The 13,456-nt window shown below is 43.9% G+C and overlaps 1 protein-coding gene across 1 annotated transcript in view; it reads right to left on the bottom strand.

The window, feature by feature from the left end:
* Positions 1 to 13,456, bottom strand: part of PLXND1 (plexin D1) — a 198,657-nt gene that overhangs the window by 65,460 nt on the left and 119,741 nt on the right. Inside the window, exons 10-12 of the mRNA XM_051982802.1 lie at positions 9,894 to 9,983; positions 7,385 to 7,478; positions 1,372 to 1,526 (exon numbers count right to left, since the gene is read on the bottom strand). Coding sequence (XP_051838762.1) covers positions 1,372 to 1,526; positions 7,385 to 7,478; positions 9,894 to 9,983 — 339 coding nt within the window. The remainder of the gene's footprint in view (positions 1 to 1,371; positions 1,527 to 7,384; positions 7,479 to 9,893; positions 9,984 to 13,456) is intronic.

Genomic DNA, 13,456 nt, shown 5'->3' on the forward strand with positions numbered 1-13,456 from the left:
CCCTGTGGGCCACCTGGATTGGGAGCTCCTGGGGAGCAGGGACTGTGCTTGCTTCTTGCTGGATCCCCAGCACTTAGCACAGTGTCTGGCACCTAGTAGGTGCTTAATAAATATTTACTGAATGAATACTAGGAATGAGTGTATATATATATATAAATTATGTGTTTATAAAGGGCCTCTATCCACCACCGAGGGCAGTTTCATTTTGATCTTTGTACTTATCCAAATGCCTGGCACACAGTAGGTGTTTAATGAATGCTTATTGAGTGATTGATTGATATACAAGAATGATTGTGATGCATAATTATATCTATTTTGCAAATATGCCAGAAAGAGCGTATGAGAGCGTGTACGTATTTGTGCATGCATGCGTGTGTGTGTGGGGGAGAGGGCAAAAATGTACCAGGATATAAAATTCCAACTTGGAAATTCTGTATGTTAGAGATAAGACACCTAATGAATCACATGGAGATTGAGAGTGGGAGTAGACTTCAAAGTCTCCCTAGTTCCATCCCTCTTTTCAAACAAATTATTTATTTTTAAGTTAAATTTTATTTTTCCAACTAGCAAGCATTTCGTTTTTTTCTCTCTCCTCCTGTTCCTCACAGCTAGGAAAAGAGACCCTAAAGCCACAGAGAAAGTAAGCCGTGGATTCTGGCCCTGGCCACGCCCTCACCTGTGGCCCACCCTGCCTCCAGACTCCATCCCCCTCTGGAGGAGGTGCGCAGGGGCCTCCTCCTTTGGAGTCATTCGTTACCCCCTCATTTTAGAGATGAGAAAGGCGATACCAGGAGAAAAGAGATAACTCATCTAAGGTGACCTAGATTTCTCTACTACTAATAACGAGCTTTACAAAAGCTTTTAGGACTTGCAAAGCACTTTAAGTGTGTCAATTTATTTGAATGCTACAAGTCTATGAAATAGAGATTATCATTCCCATTTTATAGATAAGGAAACTGAGGTATATAGAAAGAGAGAAAGAGGAAAGAGATGGAGAAAGAGACAGAGACAGAGACAGAGAGAGGAAGAGAAGGAAACAGAGAGATAGAAATGGAGAGAGACACAGAGGAGAGAAAGAGACAGAAAGATACAAAAAGAGACAGAGAGAGTCAGAGACAGAGACAGAGACAGACAGAGACAGAAAGACGCCCAGAGTCACACAGCTAGTGGGTGTCTAAGGCAGATTTTGAACTCAAGTCTTTTTGATTACAAGTTTCCCGCTTTATGGTACTACCTGGCATGTAATACCCTTTAAAAAGCAGTTTGGGGACTCAGAGCCGGGTCCTCTAAGCCATTAGGATACAAGAGGCGCTATTTTGTCGTTAAGAACCTGCAGGGATGGGGGGCTCTGCCCCTGGGCACATCACTTACCTTCCTGATCTCTGGGGCAGGGCAGACCTTCGTGATGGGCTGGGGCTGGTGGTTCAGTTTGCAGCCCTCGTTCCAGAAGCATCGGTGGCCCAGATCCTCCCTCCCCATGCACTGGGAACAGTCCGTGCTCCCCATGGCGCAGTTGTAGACCTCCACTGTGGCGGAGAGACCAGGATGAGTGCACGTCCCGCAGTCTCCCTCCCGGCCGGCCCCCACCAGCCCCGGCCCCAGCCATCATTCATCTGCATGAGCAACGTCCTGCTGCAAGCCGTCTGAATCACTGGGACCTTGGCCCTGGGCCTGAAGCCTTCCCAGAAGTGCTGGGCCGAAATATAATTTAGCACTTTGAGGGAGAAAAGGAGCAATCTGGTCAATCTTTGCTGCATTTTTCAAATTCTTAGCCCCGACACGGGGATCTCTGCGCGTCCTGCTGGCTGCGCGATCACGCCAATGGGCTGCGTCCGAGGCTCTCTGTGGCCCCTGTCGTTTCAGTTCCCCCATTTCTGCTCCTATGCCTCTCCCCTGCTTCCAGAGCCAGCGAGCCCATTCCCACAGCCAGAGTGTCCCGTTATCGAACGACGGGAATCTTTAGAGCCTCCACGTCCTACTCTGAGATCCAGCTTTAATGGCCGACGTGCCGTTTCTCACACGCGGCACCCCCAACTCCATGCTGTCTCCCATTCCTGAAATGTTCTCCCTCCTACCTGTCCCAACTCCCCTGGCTTCCCTCAAGAGCCCTCAAATCCTGCTTTCCGGAGAAGACTTGTTCCAGTTCGCCCAGCCCCTATGTCCCTAACACCCATTAAATCACTAGAAAAATAGGTTAAATCAAGTTGTTGACTGACTAACTCTCATTAAGGGGCAAGCACATAATATACCTTTATGGGAAAAACTATCCATACCCTCCAATCTCATCTTGGTGGAAAGGGGACCCCAACCAATCAGTGAATCGCAGCTGGGTTTGCCTTCAGCTCTCCATTAAATAAACTTTCAGAATCCTATATTTATACCTGGAAGGGCATCTGGAGACCATCTGGCCCAGTGTTACAGATGAGGAAACTGAGGAAACTCCCAGGGAACTTAGGGATTGTCTTGGGTCATAAAACTTTTTGAACTCGGAACTTCTAACTCCAATCTGCCAGGGCTTCCTTAATGGTGCTTCCTTAATTCACTGGCATTTGGCTACTCCCAAGTCTCATTAACCAGATTATCCCCCCTCCCCCTTTTAGAAGAAAGAGGAAAACAACAATAGAAGCAGGCAGATTTCCGTGACTCATTCAAAGAACGACTTCCAGGGCATGTCTTGGATCCAACCCAACACTAAATCTCCTCTCCATCTCCCTTGCCCATCACGGGCAGAGAGAACAGAAGACATTCATGCTGGGACCCCATCAATAAAGCTGGATGCCACCAGGGTCAGGAGACTCTGCTGACTAAGGCGGGCATGGAGACTCAGGCATTTTAGAGAATCTGGCTCCCCTTCCTCCTCCCGCCCCTAACTGTTGGCATTCCCCAAAGTTCAATACTTAGCCTTCTGTTCTCTCTTGCTAAGAGATTACATTCTCCTCTCACAGTTTCAACTATCACTTCTAGATGGATGATTCCCCAGCCCAGATCTCCAGGCCCGGCCTCTCCCCCTGAGCTTCAGGCTTTTATTTCCACGGGTACTTCTGCACATCTCCTCAAACTCCACATGGCCCAAGACAAACCCACTGAGAGGCTCTAGAGATACGGCAGCCGTGGATGGAGCTGGACGGGGCTCCCACTGCCCTGAATGACCTGCTGGGCCCTAAAGGAATATTGGGACATTCTTCTGACGTAATCCCCTAGCTTGAGGTACCGTAAGCAGAGTTTGCATGGGCAGAGGGAAGTTTGTGGGGAAGCAACGAGAGAAAGGTTGGTTAATTAACTCAAGTGCGTGTAAGAATCAAGACTGAGTCAGGCCCTTGGAGAAGGATGAGTCAGTGGATGGAAGTGGTGGGGAGACTTGTTTGGGGGCTGATCTTTGGGTAATCGGAAGGAAGGTTCACTGAAGGACCACAGCTCCATCCTATCTGGGTCCATCCTTTTATAGAGGAGGTTAAATGACTGATGGGTTTGCAGAAACACAAATGCAGGTGTGAAAGGATCTTTATGGTCAGATTCCTCATTTTACAAATGACACCGTAGATTGTGCATCACCCTGGGGTCAGGAGGACCTGAGTTCAAATACACTTAACACTTATTAGTTGTGTGACCCTGAGCATTTAACCTCCCCCCAAAAAGAACAAAGATAATTTGATCTATTGCCTTATCCCCCAAATTATATTGCATATAGTAAATACTCAATAAACGAGTGTAGAATTATAAAAGTATTGCATCTTGAACAAGGGAAGTAATAGTCATATCTCCCTCATTTTTCATTTATTAGGCACCTAAGCTCCTTGAGGGTAGGGACTGTTTCACTTAGGTCTTTGTAACTTTAGCACAATCCTTGGCATCCTTGGTATACTTTAAACACTTAAGATTTCATTTTAGATGATTAATTGATGATTAATAATGTATTATATTAACTATTGATTAATACTATTTTATTTCTACTATTTACTATTATTAGTTGATTGATAACCCCACTGAACTGATCAGACCCCAGAGCTTTTACCATTTTTAAAAGGCACAATGATAAATTCAAGCATCTTTGGAAGACAGTGATCAAGGTCTGGACAACATGATACATGAAGGCCCATTGAAAACCTGGCGGAGAGAAGACTCCTGGGGGGCATCCCTAGGGAACTGTCATATGGAAGAGAGAGTGGGCTTCTTGTATATGGCACCAAAAAGTAGAAACACAACCGATGATTACAGAAAAGCAGATTTCTCATTAGGGGCAGCCAGATGGTGCAGTGGATAGAGCGCCAATCCAGGAGTCAGTAAGACCTGAATTCAAATATGGCCTCAGATACTTCCTAGGTATACGACCCTGGGCAAGTCATTCAACCCCGTTTGCCTCAGTTTTCTCATATATAAAATGAGCTGGAGAAGGAAATGGTAAATCACTTCTAGATCTTTGCCAAGAAACCCCCAAATGGAGTCACTAAGAGTCAGATACAACTAATCAATGACAAGATTTCCCGTTACTGAGAGGAAGCCCTATCAATCAGAGCTGTACAAAAGTCGAATGGGCTGCTGTGGTAGATTAATGATTTTCCTATTATTAGAGGTATTCAAGTAGAGGCTGGATTCTAGTTGTTTGGGAGAATGTTGTGGGGCTAAGCACCTGGGGAGGGAGAGTAAATAAAGTGATCTCTATGGTTTCTTCCAATTCTGAGATTACGAGAGAAAAAACCTTTAAATCATCTCTCGTTTAGTCAGAAAACTCAAATAACTAGACTCTCCTTATGTCATTTTGAGCATTTGGTTTACTGAGATCAGGTTATAATTGTTTTCAAGTTTTAACTCATCCATTAGCGTGGGAGCTCTTTCTGGGCAGGAACTCAAAGTGGACTGAGGGCTTCAAGGGAAACAGTTTCTCTAGAACTTTGGAGAACATAAGATTTCCCCCTCATTTTATCAATATATCAAATAATATGCTTTTCCCAACTGTAAATCTTGGGCAATCGATGAATAATGTTTAAGTAAGAGAAGATCAGCATAAAGATAAGTGTTGAATAAGGTTCAATTATTTAGTCATCACTCAGATCAACCCCTTCCTTTTAAAGTTGATTTCATGTCCAGGCTTCAATACATCCTAGTTGTGTGATCTTCAGCAGATCACTTCCCTTCTCAGAACCTCAGTTTATTCAGCTCTGAACTGGGAAAAATAATACTATCTCATTGGGCTGTTATGATGAAAAATAATATGTAAACATTAAAGGATTATATAAATGTGAATCATTATTATGACTTTACTCTTTAGGACTTATCTAATAAGTCCTGGATAGGTAGTAATCTACACTGATGGAGAGGATGCCCACACCAGAAATTTCTTACACAGAAAAAGATAATCATAGCTTCAGTGAGGATAAATTTATGTACCATACTATTCTGTCTTATGTAAGCTATATCTTTTAAGTTTAAGACGTTGGCAAGAGAGTATCAAATTATCTCTAAACTCTTTTAACAGGATCTAATTATTTTTTGATATCTATTTTTAAAAAATATTATTTAATTTTAACATTCCTTTAAAAAATTTGAGTTTCAAATTCTTTCCTTTCCTTTACCCCCTCTCCCACTCCACCGAGAAGGCAAGCAATATGATAACAATTATATCTGTGAAATTATGTAAAACATTTTCACATTATCCATATTTTTTTAAAGGCAAGAAAAATAAAGTGAGAAAACTATCCTTCAATTTACACTCAGAGTTCTTTAGTTCTCTCTCTGGAGGTGGATAGCATTTTTCACCATAAGTCCTTTGAAATCATCTTGGATCACTGTATTGATCAGAGTAGCTAAGTCTTTCACAGTTGATCATCATTACGATATTGCTGTTACTTTGTACAATCACTCCTGGTTCTGCTCACTTCATTTTGCATCAGTTCATATAGGTCTTCTCATGTTTTTTCTGATACCATCCCCCTTGTCATTCGTTATAGCGTGGGGATAAACCATCGTGAGCACATGTGACAGTTTGTTCGGCTGTTCCCCCATTGATGGGGATGCCCTCAATTTCTATTTCTTTCATATCTTTGCCCCTTGTCAAAGCAAAACAATCTCCAGCCACTGGACAAAGGAACTCCATATTCTTACTCCTTGATGGTTATTTCCCTCCCTTTATCTGAAACCCCAACGATGCTCAGGGTCCAGGGCATAGGAGGATGTTCGGTGTCAGCTGCCATTTCCCTGTGGGACCGACAAACTCTCCTGTTCTCCCACTATCACAGACGGCCATGGCTGGCAAGGACCGACTCTTTGGTTGGATTCTTCAAAACATGCCCAGAAGTGAATGAGTGTGGGGGGCATCCAATACGATGCCTGTGATTAATTAACATCTGCTGAGTGGCAACAGTATGCAGGGCACTGTTATTTAGAGCGAATTAGTTTTGCTGAACAGAATAAATAAGTAACAATATTTTGCATTTCAACAGTAACTTCAATCTGACAACTTTAATTCCCCAACAAATATTCCCAAGGAAGCCTCTCTATTCACTAGATTGCTAGTCATTGAGAGCCGGGTTTTGTCCTGTATCCGCGCCCCATCAGACCATATTTAATGAGCAGACATGCTGGTTTCTGTGGCAATTGCTGTATTTTCTGGTCTTTTGCCCCAGTGGGTACTTGAACAGTAGTGGGTACCTTGAGTTTTTGATCCTACTTTTCCCGGTTCAGTGGGACAAGCACTGACTTTAGCGACAAAGGACTTGGATTAAAATCCTATTTCTGATACTATGTTGCTATTCCATCATTTCAGTTGTATCCAGCTCTTCACGACCCATTTGGAATTTTCTTGGCAAAGATCCTAGAGTGGATTACCATTCCCCCCTCCAATTTATTTTACAGGTGAGACAGAGTGAAATGACTTGTCCAGAGTCACACAGCTACTGACAGATTTTCAATTTCCTGATTCCAGACTTGGCGTTCTCTCTACTGAGCCATTTACTACATAACTTTGGGTGGTGGGAGGAATGTATGTGTTTTTTTAAATGGCACTGACTACAAATTCCAATGGATATGTCTTTCATTGCCTTCCTCTGAAGGGCTCATAGCTCGACTGTGGTCTTCACTCTCTGGGGAAGAATTTCATATTTCTATTCAGAATCCTTTTTATTAGATTTTTTGAAAAGAATCCCCTGACTTCAGACAAATCGACAGAACTATGGGCAATGTGTGAGTATATGGATGGAGAGGGTGAGATGGTTTGATGGAGCAGTCACTGGGTCCCTGCCTCTGTGTGTGTGTGTGTGTGTGTGTGTGTGTGTGTGTGTGTGTGTGTACAAGATTCCTCACTCTCCCCTTGACAGCATCACACTTTTCCAGGAGCTGTTACCCTGAGCAAAGGGAGAAGGAATTAAAAAAAGAAGTCATCAACTCTTACCTGTCATCTTTTCGGGGCTGTCAATAAATCGGTCTGGTCTGCCCTTTAGCTGAAGGTTTACTGGGAAAATCTGGCTCCTTTGAGGGGTGTGGAGCTGGAGAGGGAAACACAAAGAGAGGACATCAGACCAGGAAAGAGGGCACTCCGGTGACTGAGGCGCCCCATGCATGGAGAGGTGCATGGACCCACGGTGGGGGTACACGGGTCCTCCTGATGCACACATGAGCTCCCACACAGACACCCATGGAAATGCTCACGGACACAGCCATGGGTCTGCACCCAGGCACACTTCCACACATGTGCACACTAGCCCCGGATTATACACACAGGAACATGTGTGCCCATGGCTCACATGTGACACAGCAACATAAAGCCCCAAATCCATAGAGGTCAGCCCTGGCCCTCCCAGGAGAGCTGCCCCTCTGGTACCCAAGGAAAATGCCAGGGCACTGGAGGCGGGACCTCCATACTGACTTTTGCTGAGGACCATCGAACTACAGGAGAGCAGCCAGCAGATAGTTCTGCATTTGCTGCACTTTGGTGGAAACATAGAGAAAAAGAGGGGAGAGAAGCCCAAGAAATGGAGGCAAAGTTTGGAAATATCTGTCCCCTAAAGATCTTCTGGGGAGGTTGTCTTTCCACTTCCTAGTACACACACACACACACACACACACACACACTCTCTCTCTCTCTCTCTCTCTCTCTCTCTCTCTTCTCTCTCTCTCTCTCTCTCTCTCTCTTAATTTGTAGTGTACTTTTTTTTTAAACAAAAATGATTCCAGTCTCTGCTACTTGGAATAAAGTTACAAAAAATAAAAATTCAGGGAATAGCGCCCAGGAGCTCCCATCACAGAAAGAGGCTGAAAGCCCTCCTTGCCACTTCCCTACCAAGTTTTACATGGATTCCTGGGTTGGTCCATGAAGTTAAAGGACAAGGACTGGGAAGTGGAGGGCAGAGATGGAGAGACTGAGGCATGAAAAGGGAAAGGAAAACTTGGAAAATGACTGAATTTGCTCTTTAAGAGTATCCTCAGGAAGAATAAAAACCACACATTTTCCTTTGTTTTGATTTAACCAGGGGCTCTTTCTGTTTTGGCTGAGCCATCTGGGTGTAGGCCCAGCCCTCTAACCCCCAATCCCATCCACCCACTCAGAACCTTCCCCCCAAACAACTCCCCAAGTCTTCCCAGCTTGGGAACGCTGGTCTGGGCTGGGCTGCACAGATGTTCCAGCCCAAGGCTGGCTCAGGAACTCTTGCTATAAGTCTCTGAGAGGAAGGCATACTTGGGCATACTTGGGAGGAATGGAAAGGGGAGGAAAGGAGAAAAGAGGGAACCAGGAAAGAAAAAGGGCAAAAAAGAAAAGGAAGGGAGAGGGAAAAGGAAGAAAGGGAAGGAGAGAAGGAGGGCAGGCAGAGAAGATAGGGAGATACTGATGGCATAGAGAAAAATCTGAGGGAAGAAGAAGAGAGGAAAGAATGAAGGGAGAGAGGAGGGAAAGAGAGCAGGGGAAGAAGTAAAAAAGCAAAAAGAAATAGGGAGACAAAGAGACAAAAGGACAGGAGAAGGAGGGTATTGGGGGTGGGGGCAATGATGGACTCGGGAGGCAGTCACTCCTGGGCTTCCTTGTTACTTGAAACAGGATTCCAGCCTCCTTGCTGTGGGGGAGGAAAGTGGCCCTCTGGGAGCTGAGCTCCCAGCTCCATCTGCTGAAGGTGGAGGGTGGGTGTGAAGTCCTGCCTGAGCCTCCAGAATTGCAAACACAGATGGTCACCTTTCCTTGTCCGGGATCTTTGTGAGCTGAGACGCTGAGGGAGGGAGGAGATTGGATATACTCGCCATATTATTAACTTCATTCCTCCGGAGTAAGTCAGAGTTCATCCACAATTAAGAACCACCCGTCCTCACTACTCAGTGCATGAAGCACGATGCGGACAGGGCTGCTGGGGTCGCCCACTGCATTCCCCCACCTCCGGGCCCAGCTGTTCTCAAATTGTCCTGGGTAGAGTAACATGAGCTAAAAATCTGGACCCGGGTCTCCTAGATTTCGGTATCTCCGGTCCTTTTTCTCAGGAGTTTTCCAGCGGAGGCCAGTATCTTATGACTTTGTAATTTCCTTCCCCACCAGGATTGAGATCATAGGACCAAGAACCCAAAGTCACTTTGGAGAACATTTGTCCAAGGCCCTTATGTTATAAACAAGGAAACCAAGGGGCAAAGGGGGTGAGGATGGTTTGTAGGGGTCTGGTTTGGACCCCTGCTTTTGTGCCAAAGTTGGGGGTAGGGAAGAAGGAGTGAGGGAAATGAGAGATTAGAGAAAGGTGAGCTTGGGGAAAGGGAAGGAGAAAGAGCCACCATTCTCATGATTCTAGTGGCCTCCGAAGGAGAAAGGCCAGCGATGGGAGACAAGAGGGGACAGCTGGAATCGCCGATCTGTGGCAGCTTCCCCATCTGCGTTCATGAGGACCAATACCAGCAGCTTTAGGTGAGAGCCCTCTCCTCCAACTCACCACAACATCTCTGCACTGGATTTCTGAAGCATTGATCCACGTGGCCTCAAAGGTCTCATCACTTCCAAAGTTGCAGGCCAGAGACACATCCTGGAGAGACACAGTGAATGAGTGAGGGCGTCTAGAGCACGGTCAAGTGTATTATTAGTCCCTTAGTTTGGATAGATAAGAGTTCTGGGCTTTGAACTCAGAAAGATCTGAGTTCAAATCCAGACTCAGACAATTATTAGCAAGTAAGTTACTTAACTTTTGCCTCAGTAGCATCACCTGTAAAATAGGGATAATAATAGCACTTCCATCCCAGGGGTCAGTGTGAGGATTAAATGAAATTGTAGTTGTAAAGCACTTATTACAGTGGCTGGTATATAGCTGGTGATTAATAAATGCTTACTCCCCGCCCCTCCCCCAATAAACTTCAGTGGCTTCCTATCATCTCCACATATCTACCTGAAATAGAAACAATTTTTCTTCAATCCCCTTGCTTGTCTAATTCCTCCTCACCCTTCCCAGTTCAGCTCAGCTCAGCTCGGCCCACATTGATCTGTCCCCCTTTTTTGAACAACTACAGTATTCTGACAGAGAAGGGAGGCAACATTAGCTCTCCGCCTGCCTCGTGGATTTCCATCCATCTACGCTCACCCACCCCAGCATTTATTGACAGTTTGAAGATGAGTCACTTAGTAAATATCGATTGATTGGGTTAATTTAGAAAATAGAGGCTGAGGTCATCTAATGACTAGTCTCAAATTTGGGGCTCTCTGGAGTGGATCCTCTTTTAAAAATCTTTTCCATTTCTATAGGGGACAAAGTGGAGAAATGGGATTTTTAAGCTGGAGAGATTGTAAAGACATTTCTGGGTGAAACATGGCTGAAGCTGCAGACAAACTGAGGATCCCAGTCTTCAAGAAGGGAAAGTTCATGACTCTGACCATTTCTTTCGTACTTTCTGTGGAATAGATTCCCTTGCCTTACACATTGCTATCTGCCGAACTCCTTCCCTTCCTTAAGGTTTGACTCAGGCACCCTTGCCTCCCCCTCACAAATGCTGGGAAAAGTCACTCTTCCACCTCAGATTTCTCATAGAGCCAGCTTGGCTCTCTTCATTTTCTACCCTGCAGCATATTACTCTGCCCACACTGTATTTCATCCCCTCTCTTATTGGGTTCTTTTTGCCTGGAGTACCCTGGAGTCTCAGGGATGCCCCCAGAGTGAGCAGGATGGTTTCATATTATCTACCCATCTATGTAGCCCTAATCTGGGCCAAAGACTTTTCCATATAGCAGGTGTTTAATCAATGTTTATTGGATTTATTGTCCCTGAAGGTTTGGATATTCATCTAAAGGCAAAGACTTTAGGGCTCTGAGAGCCAAATCAATCCAAGAATTGGATATTAGATAAAAAATGGGGGGGATGGGGAGGAACAACGATGGTCCCAATCCTACTGGAAAAGTATGGTCTGTGTTTCCTCCACCCTTTAAGACTGTCATCTTTTCAGATTTTCTCCCTTACTGGGCCAAGTCTTAGCCTTATTAGCTCCAAATGGGGATTGCTGGGGTTGGTTTTTAATTAGAAGGGAAAAGATAGCATGTTGCAGGGGACAGAATGTGGCCTTGGGAGCGGGGAAACTCAAGTTCTGATTTCTAGCGTCCAGGGCTTTGGTGAGCTCAGGACATCCCTTAATGTCTTAGTGCCACAGGCAACTCTGTAAAGCTATAGTGGGAGTATGGCAGAGGCTTATCTACATTGATAGAGGGAGGTCCCAGCAAGGAGATTTTCCTATGCCAATGGAATTACAAATCTGGCTCATCTCCCCAAGGAAAAATGAAGCAAAAAAAGGAAAAATGGAAGAATATGATCTGGAAATAATTGAAGGGAAATAATACACATGGATAGATTGATAGATGTGTGTGTATATATATACACATTTAATATATTATATATGTAAGCATATAAAACAATAATACTTGCATACATAATATACACATAGGCACAGATGTAAAAATTATAATACATTGCGCACATATTGTTGTTGTTTAGTTATTTTGGTAGTTTATGATTCTTTATCACCCCATTTGGGGTTTTCTTGGCAAAGATACTGTAGTAGTTTGCCATTTCCTTCTCCAGCTCATTATACAGATGAAGAAACTGAGGCAAACAGTATTAAGTGACTTGCCCAGAGTCACACAGCTAGGAAGTGTCTGAGACTGGATGTGAACTTAGAAAGATGAGCCTTTCTGATTCCAGGCCCGACACTCTATCCACTATGGTGCCACCTGACTGCCCTATGTGTATATACATAGATACTTGAAATATGTATAATAAGGGACAGCTAGGTGGTGCAGTGAATAGATCATCCGCCCCTGAAGTCAGGAAGACCTGAGTTCAAATCTAACCTTAGACACTTAACACGTCCTAGCTGTGTGACCCTGGGCAAGTCATTTAACCCCAATTGCCTCAAAACAACAACAAAAAGTATAATATGTATTATATTGCTGCTTTTATATATATGTTAATATTACATATATAAGATTTCTATTTTTGTGTATACAAATAATCACAATATATATATAAATATGTTAAAATATAATACATATTGTGTGTCTATAATATGAATTAAATGCATGCACATTAAAATATAATGCACATCATATCCATTATACCTATATGCATACAGACTGACATGATAATATATGTATGAATAAGTTATCATGTACACACACATCCATCAATCTCTCCATTGTCTATCTAGCTTTCCACAGTCTAGTCTTCCCTTTCCCCACTTTGGCCATATGTATATATCCGTGAACCTTGCATTTAGGTATATGGACCCACATATGCACATGTACGTAAATGTGCACACAGAGAGACATGTTTTCTTAGCTCTGCCAGATTAATCTTCTCCATCCTTTAAAGAGAAGCTCAAATCCCCACTTCCTTCAGAAAGCCCCTCCCCCCAACTTCAAGAACTTCTCTCCCTTTTCTGTTTTCCCAAGGACTTAATCGCCCAACCCTGGCTCGAAGCTGGCCAGTCACAATTTCTCACTCTATTGTGGTTTTCTTTATCCAGGGACCCCAGGATGGCAGAACATGAGCCCTGGAAAGGAACTTCAAAGACCATCTCATTCACCCCCTTCCCTTTACAGAAGAGGAAAAATAGTCCCAACTGAGGGAAGTACTTTGCCCAAGATCCCATTCCGAGTTGCTGGCAGTCAGGATTAGAACTCAGGTCTCATTTCACCTTCCCTTGTCATGACTGCATATACATGCTTGTATTTCCTTATATGTGTATATCCGCTTTCCCCCAGTAGAATGGAAGCTCCTTGAGGGCAGGGAATATTTCACTTTTGTTTTTGAATCTCTCCTGTGTCTTAATAAGTATTTAGTAAATGCCTATTAATTCATTAATTAATATTTATAAGACTTCAGGCAAGTTATTTGATTATATTTTTAAAATTATATATTATATATTATTAAAATATATTTTTAAACTTCATAGAGATGCTATATGGAGAGCACTTTGTAATCTAAGAGTGCCATCCCTCCCATGAGAACTTGTATTTAGT

Source organism: Antechinus flavipes, chromosome 1 (assembly GCF_016432865.1).
Source record: "Antechinus flavipes isolate AdamAnt ecotype Samford, QLD, Australia chromosome 1, AdamAnt_v2, whole genome shotgun sequence".
Taxonomy (NCBI): Eukaryota; Metazoa; Chordata; class Mammalia; order Dasyuromorphia; family Dasyuridae; genus Antechinus; species Antechinus flavipes.